Source organism: Rattus norvegicus, chromosome 3 (genome assembly GCF_021556685.1).
Source record: "Rattus norvegicus strain SHRSP/BbbUtx chromosome 3, alternate assembly SHRSP_T2T, whole genome shotgun sequence".
NCBI classification, from domain to species: Eukaryota; Metazoa; Chordata; class Mammalia; order Rodentia; family Muridae; genus Rattus; species Rattus norvegicus.
This window is the reverse complement of record NC_141536.1, coordinates 107386965-107403884: the sequence shown is the minus strand read 5'-3', so window position 1 is coordinate 107403884 and position 16920 is coordinate 107386965. Positions and strand designations below refer to the sequence as shown.

Sequence of the window (16920 nt, the reverse complement as noted above, 5' to 3'; positions counted from 1 at the left end):
TCCCCTACACTGGGGCATCGAGCCTTGGCAGGACCAAGGGCCTCTCCTCCTATTGGTGCCCAACGAGTGAAATGGTAGAAAAAGATAAACCGGGGCCTGGAGAAGTGGCTTGGGGGTTAGGAAGGAGCACTGCTCTGGCACAGATCCCAAATTCAGTTCTGGCATCAAACTCAGGTGGCTCACAGCGGTCTGTAGCTCCAGCTTCAGGAGATCTGACTTCCTTTTCTAGCCTCTATGAACTTCTGCACTCACGCGCACATACCACTGCCACATACACATCTGCACATAAAGTAAAATAAAATTTAAAACTATGATGAAACTCAGGTTTGAAGGGATCAACAGTAAGGTGAATGTTGGGAGAGGCACAGAAGAGGGAAGAGTTGGTAGAATCTATGTGTGTAATTCATGATGTTGACTGTACTGCGTCTTTGAAGCTGTTAGCCTGGTAATTAAAAACAGAACAAGACAAAACACCTCTGCTCTGCTATCTCTAATGCCTGGAATAATTTGTCTCTGTCTTGGCGATGCCCTCACCCTCTGCTTCCTAATGATCTACAGGTGCCCGTAAGATCCTTCACGAATTGATCTTTAGTAGTTTTTTTATGGAGATGGAATACAAAAAACTCTTTGCTATGGAATTTGTGAAGGTAATTGCTGTTTATAACGTAACATAATTTTTGACAAATGAAGTTATAGAAGCAGAGGGATACGTATGAAGCTCATTTTAAATTATGTTATTAATTTCTTCATTAAAATGTATCATTTTATACAACAATAAGTATGTTCACAAATGGTGATTGTTGGATTGGAAGTTTGGAGAGAAGATAGTGGAAAAGGCCAAGCGAAGGCAGGTTATTATGGCCATCCAGACAGTCACTCTTCTTCTTTGTCTTTTTTTTCCACTCATCCTTTTGATCATTATTTGCCTGCTAGTAAAATTACTGCAAGAATAGAAGTGTCTGCATGAAGGGAATAGCAGAAAAAAAAGGAACAGATGCACAGGGGCAGGGGCAGGAATTAGGGAATCCGTATATTTAACTAAGATTAAAAATAAAACTCTTTTATGTTGTTTATTGATCTGTTTCATGTGCTACATTATTATGTCTTTTTACTTATTGCTCAAGTATGATTGTGAGCTTACACAGAACAGGGGCTTTGAGATTGTTATTTGAGTTATTCAAAGATGTATAACTTATTGATTCTTTGATTTTTTTTTAAGATTTATTTACTTTCATTTTGGGTATGAGTATTTCATGTACCTGTATATTTGTGACCATGTCTGTGCCTGAAGCCAGAAGAGGGTGTCAAATATCTTGGACCTGGGGTTAGAGATGGTTTTGAGCCACCTGTGGGTTCTGGGAATGGAGCCTGAGTCCTCTGAAAAGCAGCCAGTGCTCTTAGCCACTGAGTTGTCTCTCCAGCCCCTCACCCTTCTGAGACAAGGTCATCACTGTGTCATCCCAGATAGCCTTGAACACAGCGATCGGCTTGCGTCTGCCTCCAAGTGCTGAGGTTAAAGGTGTGCACCACCGTGTGGTAACTCCTTCTGCCTTTAACTTTCAGATGGTTCTAAGAGGCATAGGACGGTGTAGAGACAGAACCAAAACTAGAGTTGGAAGCACAGAGGAAGTCGCAATTGTTGTGGGTAAATGACAGCGTGGGGATAAGATGCCTCCTTTGGGTTCTCTAAGCACATTGTTAAAAAATAACATTTAGGAGCCCAAGAGATGGCTTAAGAACACTTGTTCTTCCTGAGGACCTAGTTTAATTCCTAGCACCAAACTGTTGGCTCATTCCAGTTCTAGGGGATCCAAGGTATTCTTTTGGCCTCCTTAAGCATGCCACACTCACAGGGTGCACAGACACACACAACAACAGGAATTAAGAAAGTATCTGTGTGTCTTGTCCCTTGGAGGAGATGGTAGCTCGAGATGTAATCTTTTTTCTACTTTCTCTAAATACTTTTTAGAACATTTTAGACATAAGATTGTTGGCCCTAGATATAAGAATATGTGATCTGAAATGGAATTTTATCCATTACACAAAAGCTGATCTTACTTAGATGAGATATAGTTTTTGTACACCATGGTCATCTCTTAAGGTCTAGGATTCTATAGTGAAAGATTAAATAGACAAATTGTTTATAACTTTTTTTTTTTTTTGGTTCTTTTTTTCAGAGCTGGGGACCGAACCCAGGGCCTTGCGCTTCCTAGGCAAGCGCTCTACCACTGAGCTAAATCCCCAACCCCTGTTTATAACTTTTTAAAGATGCTTATTATTTGGTAGATGTGGTGTTGACTTTGATCTAATACAGGATTGACTATGACTGGTCTCCTGGTCCATATAAATTGCTAAATCCATTAAATATATCCAACTCTGTACTGTTAGAGGAGAAGCTGTAAAACATTGCCTGAGGGGCATTTTTGTTTTGTTGTGTTGAAAAGGGGTAAGCTATACTGTTGTACTCTGCCATGATTTTCAGCAGTGTCTTTTGAATTTAAAGTTAATTGTCTGTCTCTGCTAATCAAGTAGTTGAACATATGTTAGTTTCTTGCTCTCGATGGGACAGTCTATTAACTTGCCATCTGATGGCTGCTGTACTTGAGGCTGTTACTGAAGTTCAGAATGTAAAGGCTTTAGTAGTGATTTTCAGTGGGTTTTCCACCTGTGTCTTTCAGTATTATAAACAACTACAGAAAGAGTACATCAGTGACGACCACGAGAGAAGCATCTCTATAACCGCACTGTCCGTTCAGGTGTTCACTGTCCCCACCTTGGTACGTACACGATGCTCTCGGGAAAACTTGCTCTGCTTCTTCAGACTTTCACTCCATGGGGATCAGCTCCAGTGGTACCCAGGGAGGGCCTAATTGGAAACTCTCGTCCATATGGTCCCGTCTTTGATTTCTTCTTTTTCTTGTTTTTTAAGATTTATTTATTTATTTTATGTATGTGAGTACACTGTCACTCTCTTCAGACACTCCAGAAGAGGGCTGGGAATTGAACTCAGGACCTCTGGAAGAGCATGCAGTGCTCTTAACCGCTGAGCCGTCTCTCCAGCCCCATCTTTGATTTCTTACTCTCTGAAGTGTTGTCTTCCCAATACCAAAACCTTGCATTTTTAATTTTTGCCTTTCTTTTGTTCTTTAGTTATTGTTTTTGGTAGACAGATACATTAAGGTAAAAACTGAGAAAGGGAGAGAGTGCCCCTCAGACCCTTCTGTGAGATGGTGCTGCACTGGCGTAGGAGGAAAAGAGGCTCTGCTTCCTTTCTATGCTGCTTATTTTCCTGTTTCTTCTTGAAAGTCTGATTGACTGTTCCTATTTCCCCATTTCAAAGGGCCAAAGAAAAGGATAGGGAAGAGAATTGAATTGGGGTGAAGAAGAAATATGAGACAGGCAGCAATATGAAAAAAGTGAAAGTTATCTTTGTTTTTCATTGTTCGTGGTATGATTACAGATGGTAAATATTTGCTCACATAATCTGGGTAATAGGTTTGGCATAATTCACATAGGTGTTTTCTAGGAAATTTTATAGAAACTAATTTTTACACTAGGAGTATAGCTCAATAATATAATACTTGCCTAACATCTACAAGGCTTGGAGTTCGATCTTTAGTACCAGAAATAAAGATAAAACCCAAACCCTAGAAATTAACTTCTGAAGTAGTTGCTATTCTTTAAAAACTAGGCATTTCGGGGCTGGAGAGTTGGCTCAGCGGTTAAGAGCACTGACTGCTCTTCCAAAGGTCCTGAGTTCAATTCCCAGCAACCACATGGTGGCTCACAACCATCTATAATGAGATCTGGGGTCATCTTCTGGCCTGCAGGCACACATGCAGACAGAAAGCTGTATGGATGTACATAATAAATAAATAAATATTTAAAAAAAAAAACTAGGCATTTCTTTTACTATTCAACAAACATTTATTCTGAGCATGGTGGCATACACCTTTAGTTCCAGCATTCAGGATGTAGAGGCAGGCAGATTGCTCTGGACTCAAGGTCAGCCTGGTCTACATTGTGAGCTCCAAGCCAGCCAAGGCTACATAGTGAGACCCAGTCTCTAAATAATAAATATGCATTTGTTAAAAATTATTTCTGGCCAGGCATGGTGGCATATTCCTTTAATTGTAGCACTTGAGAGGAAAGCAGAAGCAGGAGAATCTTTGTGAGTTTGAAGTCAGCCTGTCCTATGTAGCAAGTTTCAGGATATTCAGGCCTAAAATAGAGAGACCCTGCCTCCAAGACAAACAAACAAATTTATTTATGGGTGGGCTTTTCTTTTTAACTAAGACAGGAAAAAGTTTGAGGCCGGTCTAGGTGCATAATGAGATGCTATTTCAAAAACAAAATGAAATGCTGGTCAGCCAAACAAGTGAATAAATTAAGTCCATACTAAGGTAAGATAATGCTAAAATAATATTCTTGAAACATTCTATAGGCCCGACATCTTATTGAAGAGCAGAATGTTATTTCTGTCATTACTGAAACTCTGCTGGAAGTTCTACCTGAGTACTTGGACAGGAACAATAAGTTCAACTTCCAGGGCTATAGCCAGGACAAGCTGGGAAGAGTGTACGCGGTGATCTGTGACCTGAAGTAAGTGCCTGGGGTTAAGAGGTGGGCATGTGTTGGACAGTGTGCTTACTTGTCTGTCGTATAAGTAAAATTTGGTCCTCTTGCTTGACCATGATTCTCTTACCCTGATAGCAAGCACAGGAACCGTAGTTACTACACGCTAAAGCAGTTGCCTCTACAGCCGGAGATCCAACCAACAGCTTGGAAGGAATAAAAAGATGACTGATTGTTTACTGAACTTATACAATTTCTTTTCTTGTTTTTATTTCAAAACACTGCAGTATGACAACTGTTCGTAGGACATCTGCTTTGTATAGGCATTAAGTTGCCTGCAATGTATTCGGGTGATTTGCAAACACTGTATTGTTTTCAGTATCTAGGTAGTGGGGTCCTGGGATCAGTCTCCCGTGAGTAGCACAGACTTCTGTAAACACAGAGTGTAAACCTGTAGAATGAAGAAGGTGCTGAGGACACCTGGGCCACCCAGCAACTCTGCACTGTCACGTGACCCCTTGCACTTATCCTTTACTTACATGTTCAATGGTTTTGTCCCCTCATATACTCTATTTCCAATAATGTTTATTTTTCTCTTTACTTTCCTTTTCACCTATATACCAGCCTTTTGATACTTATCAGAGTTCCCTTAATTAAAATTTTCTCCCAGAAGAGGACTGAGAATTTCTTTTTAAACTAAAATTTGGGGCTCCTGGGATGGTTTAGTGGTTAAGAGCACTGACTGCTCTTCTGGAGGTCCTGAGTTGAATTCCCAGCAACCACATGGTGACTCATGACCATCTATAAAGCGCTGTGGTGCCCTCTTGTGGCATGCAGGTGTACATGCAGACAGAACAGTCATTAAATAAACAAAAATTTGCAGGCTAGAGAGATCATCGTTCAGTGTTTAAGGGCACATACTACTCTTGTAGGGGACCTGGATTCTGTTCCCACTATCCACATCAGGTGACTCAAAACCATCTGTACCTCCAGCTCCAGGAGATCTATCTCACTGTCTCTGGTCCCCAGCTCCAGGGGATCTATCTCACTGTCTCTGGTCCCCAGCTCCAGGGGATCTATCTCACTGTCTCTCTGTTCTTTGCAGGCAGTTGCCGACACATGCATTCACATGCACACCCACCCAGTACACATCATTGAAAAATAATTTTAAAAATCTTAAACTAAAATTAAAACCACATGATAGAACTGTTCTGGTCATTAAAATAAATTTCCATTTATTTTGGAAGTGAATGTTATAAAAATTCTGATAGATCAACTATTTATTAAATCATGGACTTCAAAAAATTCTTTTAGCATATATTAGAATAAAATAAATACTTAGCTTTCTGGTTTTAAAAGATGGGGCTGGAGAGATGGCTCAGCACTTAAGGGCATTTGTTTATCTTTCGAACCCAAGTTTGTTTCCCAGCACCCATACATTGTGCAGCCTCTAACTCCAGTGCTATGGTCTCCACAGGCATCTGCACTCATATGCATATAAACTCTCTCTCTCTCTCTCTCTCTCTCTCTCTCTCTCTCGTGCGCACATGCGCGCACACACACACACACACACACACACACACACACACACACACACACAATTTTTTTAAAGTTCCAAGTCATATATGATCGGAAACAAGTTTTTACCTACTTCTAATGACTGTGTATAATAAGAAGTTTAGTAAACTATTATTTTTTAACAAATTCTCAATCTCTCGATTTGAGCAATGAAAACTCAGGAGCCAAAATCTGGGGTAAAATCCTGCTAGCTCAGAGAGGCAGGGAAAGCACCAGCTGACTGACCTTCCTCCTTAGCTGTTGTCCCAGAGGTAATAACCCCTCTCAGGCTATCTCTAAAAAGCTCCTTCAAACCGAATGTCCCTCCCTTCTACTTCCTGTGTGTTTCTGTCAGTCCTCCTGACTTCCCCTTACTTTCTGTATTTTTGTTTCCTTAGTAATCCTGTGTTCATGTCCTGTTAGCTCATTGTTTACTCCACCTCTTGACCTTTGGTTGACTTGATTTAGTCCTGTTTACAACATTCAAAGAGAAAGCTCTTGTTTTTTCTAGTAAACAGAGTCTTGGAGTTCACAGTACGATCAATAGTAAAGAAATTGGCTTCTAGTCCAACTTAAAAATAATTTAGTCTGTTTAAAAAGTAGGGCTAGGAATTTAGTAGTTGAGTAGATTCAGTAGTTGTTTGCCAAAAGTACCCAAAGCCCTGGGTTTAATTCCCAACCCTGGGAAAAATAAGTTGTTAGATTTCTGGAAACTACAATGGAGTCTTGATTTTACCAAGTCTTGATTTTCAAGACTTTCTCAAAATCTTATATTTTAAAATGTCATTGTGTCTACAAATTTTTCTTTAGAGTTTAGTAAATTGTTAACTTTAGTAACTCACACCTCTAATATAAATATTGATGGTGGATACACCCAGTAGTGATCAGCATGTAGTAGTGATCAACATTGCCATTTGCATTTGTTCCTTTGTCAGATCATGTGTAAGTCATGCTATTCAGGTTATAATGGCCTAATGGCTGTATTTGAAATGTGCTTGGTGATTCACTGATGAGCCATGGTCTACTTTACAGGGTGAACTGTAGTCATTGTGCCACAGTCTCATAACAGAGTTATTTTAGAGAAAACTAACACAGTTTAAAAACCTGCTCAAGTACAGTTCGCTCTCAAAGGGCCCTGTAAAGCTTATTAGTTCTCACATGGGAAAGAACTTTGCTTATACTAACTTCACATGATATGGCAACATTCTTACAAAGTAAGTAGTATATCTTGGTTTTTAGGTTATAAAGCTACTGAGTAGTGGAGGTGGAATTTCAGCCCGACTATTATTTATCTGTACTCCTTCTATTCCTTTTAGGACACTGTGTATCCCCACAGAGGGCATAGAAAGCAACACTGAAACCTGTTCTGAAACATAACACTCCTCAGAACCAGTGTTTAAGAACAGTCAGTAAGACCCGTGTTCCGCTTCTTAAAGAGTAAATTCTGCAGTTATGCCTTATTCTCTATATATGTCTTGTTTCAGTTTTCTACAAAAGCTGCTTTTTTAAATCAGTAATTGCTAGAAATAATGACGTATCTATAAGTTCTTTTAGATCTCTGCTGTCTAGCCATTTACTGTTCTTACCTTACTACACCTAAACATAAAACAAACCCCTTGGTATGCTTGCTCCTCTGTTGACATTGCCTTAAGGAAGTTTGGCTCCCTCCAGTCAGTGAATTCCAGTTCTGAGGAGCCTTTTCCAAGCATTAGCAAATTTCTTGAAATTTTTTCCCTTTTGTGGCTTTCCTTGTTTGGTTCTAGCTCCCCTTGTCCATTTAGAAAAAAAACAGTTCAATTGTTATTTGACATGAAGACACAGACAGCAGTCATAGCTGCAAAGTCTTTTCTGAACTAATGTTCCTCTCTGCTGAACCCGGTGAGGCATTTGTATGTCATGAAACGAGCAGTCCCCCAGCTGCAGTCTGCCCAGTGAGGTCTCAAAGGGAGCCACTAACACCTGCTCCCTTGTAAGAACAAACCCTTCCCTTCTCACTCAGGTCTGTGGAAGGCATCTGCTGGGGCATTTGGCTTCCTAATTTCTAACATATAGAAGTGGAAAGTAGAAAAGTTTTATTCCTTTTATTATTTTAACTGGTTTCTGTGTTCCATTTCTGGAAAGCATAGCAGATAACAAAACCAGTCCCCTGTCCAATCCTTTTACTGTTGCTTTTGCTACCTGTCTTATTGTAGACCTCTGTCTTTCTTTTCCATTTACTTTTCTTGCCCCTTGCATCTTGTTAGATGAGAACTTGGGAATGAACCATGACAAAGTCGGAATGTAAGTGTAACCTGTGTCAGCCAGGACGTTTCCAATTATCCAGAGTTGTTAGATGGAGATGCTCGCTCAGGCACCTGACTAGAGTGCCAGCGCTTTCTCTGCAAAGCCGGGGCTGTTCTGTGGACTACACTTCAGTTGTAGTTCTCACGGGACAACCAAACCTCGGGTCACTCTTGTTTTAACCTATAATTGTTTTCGTCTTTAAGAAATAATAACCAGCACATTTCAAAGGTCCTGCTGACTGTACTTTTATTACATTTGTTTGTTTTTTTGGTGAGTGTGTGTGAGTGTGTGTGTGTGTGCGTGTGTGTGAGAGAGAGAGAGACAGAGACAGACACAGACAGACACAGACAGAGAACATGATTCAGCATGTGTGGTAGGTGAAGATAGGGACAACCTGTGGGAGTCATTACTTCTTCCACTCTGTTGGTCTTCAGCACTGCACTCAGGTCATCGGCTTAGTGACAAGCACACTGACCTGCTCTCACAGAAATCATTATCATTAGCAGCAGCAGCATTAGTGAGACAAGGTCCCTCTACGTAGTCATGAATGTTCTGGGCCTTGCTATTTAGATCAGGCTGGCTTTGAGATCCTCCTGCCTCTGCCTCCCATGTGCTGAGACTAAAGGGTTACACTGACAAGCCTGGCTCATAATTAAGTTTTGATTTTTTTTAAGTTATAGTTACCACACTGATGGCTATCTAAAAAATCGGAGAAATTAAACCATAATCTGCACTGATTTTAAGATTCAGACTTTTTCTATATTTACTGTATGGTCTCTGTGTTCTATAGTACTTCCTCTGTGCCTCTTTTTGCTTACTTGTTTGTATGTGGCTAACACTGGATTATAGTGTTTGCTGTATTTTCCCAGTATTCTTTGAATCTCAAAGGTGGAGAACATCTTATTCACTCCCTCTTATACACACACATATAACAGGAATGCATTTCGTTCAGTAGGTGTAAAATAGTTTTTAATAGTTGCTGATCATACCCGAGAACTTAGTCCATGATTAACTTTGTTCCCATTGAAAGCAATTATTATCTTTTCAGCTAAAAGAAATAGTGATTTGGTGAATTGTATATTGGCATGCGCCTGTTCATCTCTCCAGCGTGTATGTCCTAATGTGCGAGCAGTGGTGACACGTGGCTTTACGCCCTTCTTGCCTTGGCCTTTGGGGAGTGGTTAGGACAAATCTGAGGAGGTGTAGCGCTGCATTCATCTGCAGGCCTTGTCCTCTGCAGGCCTGTGCCGTGACACTCCAGGCGGCTCCACTAGTCTGAAGCAGAATTTAGAAAGTCAGGCTTAGCCTTGATGATGGTCTTGTACTGATTCCCTTATCTTGCCAGTTTTATATAAATAAAGCCAAATAAATAACTCTAGTTATGCCCAGAGGTTATAATTACTGTAAGAAATTAGAACTCACAATGTCGATGAGTCAGCATTGTCTAGAACCCTGAGAACATTAGGATCATTTCAGAATAAAGTGAATTATTTCTTTTTCTATTGAAATGATAGGTACATCCTGATTAGCAAGCCTCTCGTATGGACAGAAAGACTAAGAGCACAGTTCCTGGAAGGGTTCCGGTCTTTTCTGAAGATTCTCACCTGTATGCAGGTATGGTAATCTTTGGTCTACCAATAAAATAAACTAGTTTTAAAAAATCCATCTCCTTTTTCCTTCCATTTTATTTTATTTTGAGATTTATTTTTATTTTATTAGTGTGGGTATCCTCACTGAATATATATCTATGCACTGTGTGGGTGCCTGGTGTCCTGTGTGACAGAAGAGAGGGTTGAATCCCCTAGAACTTGAATTTCAGGTTGTTTCAGGTGCTGGGAATCAAACTTGGTTCTTTTAGAAGAGAGTAGTCTGTTTCCTTCACCACTGTGCTATCTCTCTAGCCCCTTTCCTCAGTTTAAAAAAAAAGAAGTAAATTGTGGTTTTCATAGAAAAAAAAAAAACTTCTGTAATGTAGTAGAAATAAGATATAAACATTAACTTATCCATTTGTGTGTGTGTGTGTGTGTGTGTGTGTGTGTGTGAATGGTGCTACTGCTAATGCTTGTTGAATAGGACTCACATAACAGGACTGCATAAATATCTCTGGCTTATAGGTTTATTTTGCTGTTAGGATTCTTGTTTTCCACATGAGGGAATGACTGCTGGTGTTTGTTGTCAGAAACCCATGAACTGTGTATACTTTGGAAAGCTAGTATTCTAGCTCACACATTCTGTATTATAATACATGTAATTACAATGTATTTATTACATGTAACACATGTAACTCATACATTCGCCATGTTAAAATAGTATACATTTATGAATATATATGCTGGTATTTTTATAGTTTACCATAGAGGAACAAAACAGAAAAGGCCATGGATAAATTGGTCTTTCCTTGTAGGGAATGGAAGAAATCAGAAGACAAGTTGGACAGCACATTGAAGTAGACCCTGACTGGGAGGCTGCCATCGCTATACAGATGCAACTAAAGAATATTTTGCTCATGTTCCAAGAGTGGTGTGCTTGTGATGTAAGTTAAAGATTTGTAGTAAGTGCTCTAATAGTTATTAGTAGCATAGTTTGTGCTATAGTTTTCTTTTTTTTTTTTTTTTTTTTCTTTTTTTGGTTCTTTTTTTCGGAGCTGGGGACCAAACCCAGGGCCTTGCGCTTCCTAGGCAAGCGCTCTACCACTGAGCTAAATCCCCAACTCGTGCTATAGTTTTCTTGATGTAAAAGTTTATAATGTGACTATCTTAAAATTATATCATTAATTATAAAAGGAAAATTGATTCTTTTATATTTGATTAGAAAATGTGTCTTAGGATCTGCTTTGGGGGTTGGAGAAATAGTTCAGCTCTTAAGAGTACCTGATGCCTTTCAGAGGACCTGTGTTCAATTCCCAGCATTCACAGTGGCTCACAGCCATCTGCAACTCCAGTTCCAAGGGTTTTGACACCCTCTTCTGGTCTCTGTGTACAGGCAGTATACATACATGATACACAGACATACTTGCAAGCAGAACAGCCATACACATAATAAGAAAGTAATTTTTTTTCCTTTTTTTCGGAGCTGGGGACTGAACCCAGGGCCTTGCGCTTGCTAGGCAAACGCTCTGCCACCAAGCTAAATCCCCAACCCCAGAAAGTAATTTAAAAAAAAAAATGTACCTTAGGACTACTGGAAAAGTGGCCCAGTGTCTGAGAGTGCACAGTGGTTGTTTTGCTTGGTTTGGTTTTGGTTTTTCCATGCAAGCATAAGGAGCTGCGTTCTGCTGAGCGAGCTTTAGCATCCACATGAAAAGACAGCCATTGTTGTGGGTGATTGCGTTTCAGGGCTGGGAGCACTGAATGTTTACTTATTCATATGTGTGTGCCTCTTTGTAGGTTGGCATTGGGTGCCTTCCCTCTTTACGCCGTATTGAGACAGTGTCTCGCACTGAGCCTAAGTCTGACCATTTTAGTGGATGGGCTGTCCAGCAGGCCCTGTGGGATCCTGTTTCTGCCCCTAGCACTGTGGCTATAGGTAGCCACCAGATCCAGCTTTTACGCTGGTACTTGAGATCCAGACTTAGGTCCTTACCCCAGCAAGCACTTTACCCACTGAGGCATCTTTCTACTTACTCTTTTATTTTTACAGAGAAAGTTGCCATTTCTGAGTTAGTCCCATCATCCTTCTAGTTTTTCCATGTAGTCTACATAATCTGATCAGGTTTCTTTATGTCTTCAATAGTCTCCACCTTTTAGTTTCTTTTATCTAAAACCAATACCTTTATCAAGACACTTGGTTCCAACTTCTACTTCTTTTCCTGGGATTTGTCTCCTTGGTTATCCTCATCTTTTTTTCCTACTCACTCACCTGCCCTTGGGCACATAGAACCCCTGCCCTCTAGAAGAGTAGAAGCCCCTTTCTAAGACAGAAGGGTATTGGCTCAGGATCCCCAACACCAAGTTCTCAGTACAAAGGAGATGTATTTGCCCCTAATGGACACGGGCAGAGAATAAGAGACAAAGGCAGGATATAGAGGATAAGGGAGAAACGGGGAAGGGATTTATTTTTGTTGAGGTGGGATTGGGGATGGTGGGTGGGCAGTGGATATGACAACAAGGACTGTCTCTGGATAGACAGGAGACACAAGTGGCCCATAGGCAAATGATGGTTTATAGAAGTCAAAGGGGAAACCATTTAGGATGAGGTGTGGTGAAATAAGAGAATAAATTGTGGTGGCTATCTTTAGGAATGTAATATGACTGACTGACGGGTTTTCGCTAGGCAGAGGGAGTGAGGGTGACAGGGAGAGGGGCAGGGAATCTCTCTTTCCCTTGGGTTTTTACCCACACAATCCTAGCAGTTTCATTATCAGTCATCAGACTCAACTGGTGATTGCCTTTCCTCCAATTCCTTCTTCTTAACAAAAGAATGTCCCAGTATTCTTTTTATAAAAATCTTTCATTAATTTAAGGGACCAGTTGCCCAAGCTGGACTTCCACCTTAGTTTGTATGCAGACAGTTGTCCTTAGACTACCATATTTTTTATATTCAGACTCAGAATATCTTAAGTTGATTTGTTACCACTTCCTTCAATTTCAAACTTGTATTCCTTCATCTTGACTTTCCTTGTCGTGTTATTAGCTATTAAAATGTTATTAAAATGCTATTAAAATGTTCTTCCATACAAGAACCTCAGAGCCTCCGTATTCTGTGTGATCAATCCTGGAACCTAAGAAGAATATTCCCACAATTTATTTGGCTATGAAGTTCCTTTCTCGGGATAAAGCCGTGTGAGAGGCACTGCACTAAGGAGCCGAGTGGCTGGCGCTTCTCTTTCTTACCGTGCTCACTCAGATTTGATTTTCCTGTGTCCCAAATGTGTGCCGTCTCCCAATTAGTGTCTGTGTCTCCTCAGTTTATCATTTTCTCTCTTCACCTTTGGTGTTTCACATTAATTCTTGAAAAATATATTGATTCCATTACACTGTAGACACTGTCAATATATTTATATACTGCAGTATTTCCAGGTTAATGTTCAGTAACTCCATCCATAAAATCTTTGATTCATGTCGGTTTTAATTCTTTTCCACTGTTTGAATAGAAGTTGTATTTTCCTTTTTTTAATTACATTTTTTCTGAGAATGCCTCCTCCTTATCTTCCTTCTGTGTGTATTGTGAGGAATCAAGTCTAGAGATTTATTTATTAGAAACATCTGCTGGATGTGTTAGTGCACACATTTAATCCCAGGAGGCAGAGGCAGGTGGATCTCTGTGAGTTTGAGTCCAGTCTGGTCTACAAAGCTAGCTCCAGGACAGCCAGGACTGTTACACAGGGAAACCCTGTCTTGAAAAACCAAAGGGAAAAAAGGGAGGGAGGGAGGGAGGGAGGGAGGAAGGAAGGAAGGAAGGAAGGAAGGAAGGAAGGAAGGAAGGAAGGAAGGAAAAAAGAAAAAGGAGGGAGGGAAGAAAGAAGAAAGGAAGGAACCATGCTTTGCCAGTTACTTTTATATGTTTTAGAAAATACCACCCCACCCCATGTGCTTGCACATATGAACGTATATTTTTCTTTCCCTTCAGGACAAACTCAAAATCATCTTTTCTCTGTCTCTGTCTCTCTGTCTGTCTGTCTCTCTTTCTCTCTCTGCATATGCATGTGAGTATGTGTGTATGTATGTGTTTTGAGGACCCATTTTTTTTGGTCTTTTGAAGATAATTATATCATTTACTTGGTGCCTACAATTTTTACTCTGATTATAAATGTTTGTATTTTAATTTCCTCTGGATTTACATCCTATGGTGATAACCCTGAGAATACATAGAATAATTTTGTGCTTATATTTAATAAATATTTATTAAGTAGTAGGTGACAAAGTAGATGACTTATCAATATATTTGGTTTTTTTTTTTTTTTTAACCTTAGGAAGATCTCTTACTAGTGGCTTATAAAGAATGTCACAAAGCTGTAATGAGGTGCAGCACAAATTTCATGTCTAGTACCAAGACAGTAGTACAACTGTGTGGTCATAGTTTGGAAACTAAATCCTACAAAGTGTCTGAGGACCTTGTCAGCATACATCTACCACTCTCTAGAACTCTCGCTGGTGAGTGTTGTTGTTTTTTATGTATTTCTGGTAACTTTCCTAGATACTCTGAGTAGACAGTAATTTCTCTTTTTCGTTGTTCCATATACTCCCATTAGATGCTGGGGTTAAAAACTGTCATTATTTCTGACCTTTGAGAGCTGTCACCATAGTATTTACCCAAGGAAGCCAACTCATTCCTTATTCTTCTTACCTAAGGATCAACTTTTCTATCCATCCAGTTTCTAAATATTTATAAACGTTGATTTTTACATAAATTTATGCCAAAATTCAGATAAAGTTTCAATTGTTTTAATATTTCTTTTTGAATCTTTTAAATTACATTTGTGTATTTATTTCTATTTTGGATGGGGGAGTGTTATGCTATGGTGAATGTATGGAGAGCAGAAGAAGATAACTTGTGGAAGTTCTGGGGATTGAACTCAGGTCGCTGGGCTTGACAGCAAGCACCTTTACCCACTGAACCATCTTCCTGGCCCTCTTGATTTTTCTTTAAGAGTAGAATAAGCATCTGGAGAGGCAGACTTTTAGTTTTATATGATTTATATACAATGTAAGATGTTGTACAACATAGAATTGTGTTTTGGTAATACTGTATTTCAAAGTTAGAAGTCAAGTGTTTTCATTTTGGAGTATCATTTATAAACTTAGTGAGTGTGTGTGTGTGTGTGTGTGTGTGTCTGTGTGTGTGTCTGTGTGTGTGTGTGTGTGTGTGTGTGTGTCTGTGTGTGTGTGTGTGTGTGTGTGTGTGTGTGTGTGTGTGTGTTGGGGGTGTTGGACTGGAGGTTGAATTTAAGGCTTCCTGCCTGCTAGGCAAGCACTCTGACTGAGACACCCTCAACTCTAGTGAAAATACATTTAAATAACCAACTTTTCCAAACTTTACAAGTTAACTAAAAATACACTAATAGGGCTTAATTGCTTTCCTCTTTTCTTTTTCTTCTTTTAAATGATTTAGGTCTTCATGTACGTTTAAGCAGACTAGGTGCTGTTTCAAGACTGCATGAATTTGTGCCTTTTGTAAGTAACTCTTAAGTATTTTCTGGTCACCTCTATTAGTGGGTGAGAAAGAAGATAATTTTTAACCTCTTTGAATACTCACTCTTAGTCACTTCACAGCTGAGTGTGCCATGTTGAAATCTGAGTACCAAATGCAAGCTCTCCCGTTCTGTGCACTTCTTGCTTAAGTTGAGGCATGTGTAGTGTGAGAAATAATGAAACGGACCTCACTGTGTTTCAGGATGGCTTTCAAGTAGAGGTCCTAGTAGAGTACCCTTTGCGCTGCCTGGTGCTGGTTGCTCAGGTTGTTGCCGAGATGTGGCGAAGAAACGGGCTCTCCCTCATTAGCCAGGTACGGCACAGTCCAGTATGCACACCTGTGAATGAGTCCCTTTTAAAAATTTTATTCTAGGTAGTTTACTCCATGTCCATAGAGTTTGCCAAACATTTGCTCTTATGCTCTTGTGTAAACTCTTGATATAAATATTCTGGGGATCCTATAAGTGTTTCTCCTTTTTCCTATTTAGTATTTACCTCATCTGAATTAATGTGAAGCTAGATGAGTAGGTAGGTGAAAGCCAGCAGTAGCACAGGAATCCATTAACCCATCCTCGGAGACACTGAGTCTTCCCACCAACTGTCCTATTTTCATTTTATATCTGTGTGTGTACGTGTGTGTCCCAGACTGAGCTCAAGCCTATGAATCCTATCTTAGCTTCCCATGTGCTAATATTACAGATTTGAACTGCCATACCTAGATTTAGTATAGAGATTGAATACTTTCAAAAACTAATCATTTCCAGAGATTTCTGACTGATGGAAAGTCTTAAGAATAAGTTTTGTCATAAAACATCTTAAAGGGATTGGTTTTTTCTTTCCATCATATGGGCCTCAGCGATTGCACTCAGGATGTTGGCCTGTTGAGCCATCCGTCTAGTTGAGACCCTATTTTTAAAAATTTTGTCTGAGGGCTGGAAGACATCTCTGTGGGTAAAGCTCTTGTTGCATACACATGAGGACCCGAGTTTGGGGTTCTAGTTAGGTTGCTAGGATAGCCCCTGTAATTATAGTTGTAGAAAGTGAGTCAAAGAGTCCTCATAGCCACCTGGCTAGCTAGACTCCAAATCAGGGAGCTCTAGGCTGAAGTGAGAGATCCTGACTCATTATAGAAAGTGGAGAGTAACTAAGGAAAACAGCTGATGTTAGCATCTGGTCTCAACACATGCGCACACACACACATATATGCCCATCCACATGTAAATGTACACATACATGGTGAAAAAAGATGTTTATTGCAAATCAATTCCTTTAGCATCTGTCTACCATTTCTTTCACAGGTTTTCTATTATCAAGATGTTAAATGCAGGGAAGAAATGTATGATAAAGATATCATCATGCTTCAGGTACTTGTTTC

At 39.9% G+C, this 16920-nt stretch overlaps 1 protein-coding gene across 2 annotated transcripts in view; it reads left to right on the top strand.

Moving 5' to 3' along the window:
• Nucleotides 1-16920, top strand: part of Ubr1 (ubiquitin protein ligase E3 component n-recognin 1) — a 110319-nt gene that overhangs the window by 28864 nt on the left and 64535 nt on the right. Inside the window, exons 10-18 of one of the 2 annotated variants that reach the window (NM_001178072.2) lie at nt 559-647; nt 2679-2777; nt 4445-4602; nt 9930-10029; nt 10820-10948; nt 14327-14507; nt 15466-15527; nt 15748-15858; nt 16844-16909. In NM_001178072.2, coding sequence (NP_001171543.1) covers nt 559-647; nt 2679-2777; nt 4445-4602; nt 9930-10029; nt 10820-10948; nt 14327-14507; nt 15466-15527; nt 15748-15858; nt 16844-16909 — 995 coding nt within the window. The remainder of the gene's footprint in view (nt 1-558; nt 648-2678; nt 2778-4444; nt 4603-9929; nt 10030-10819; nt 10949-14326; nt 14508-15465; nt 15528-15747; nt 15859-16843; nt 16910-16920) is intronic. The other variant, XM_087653865.1, reaches the window with a different exon arrangement.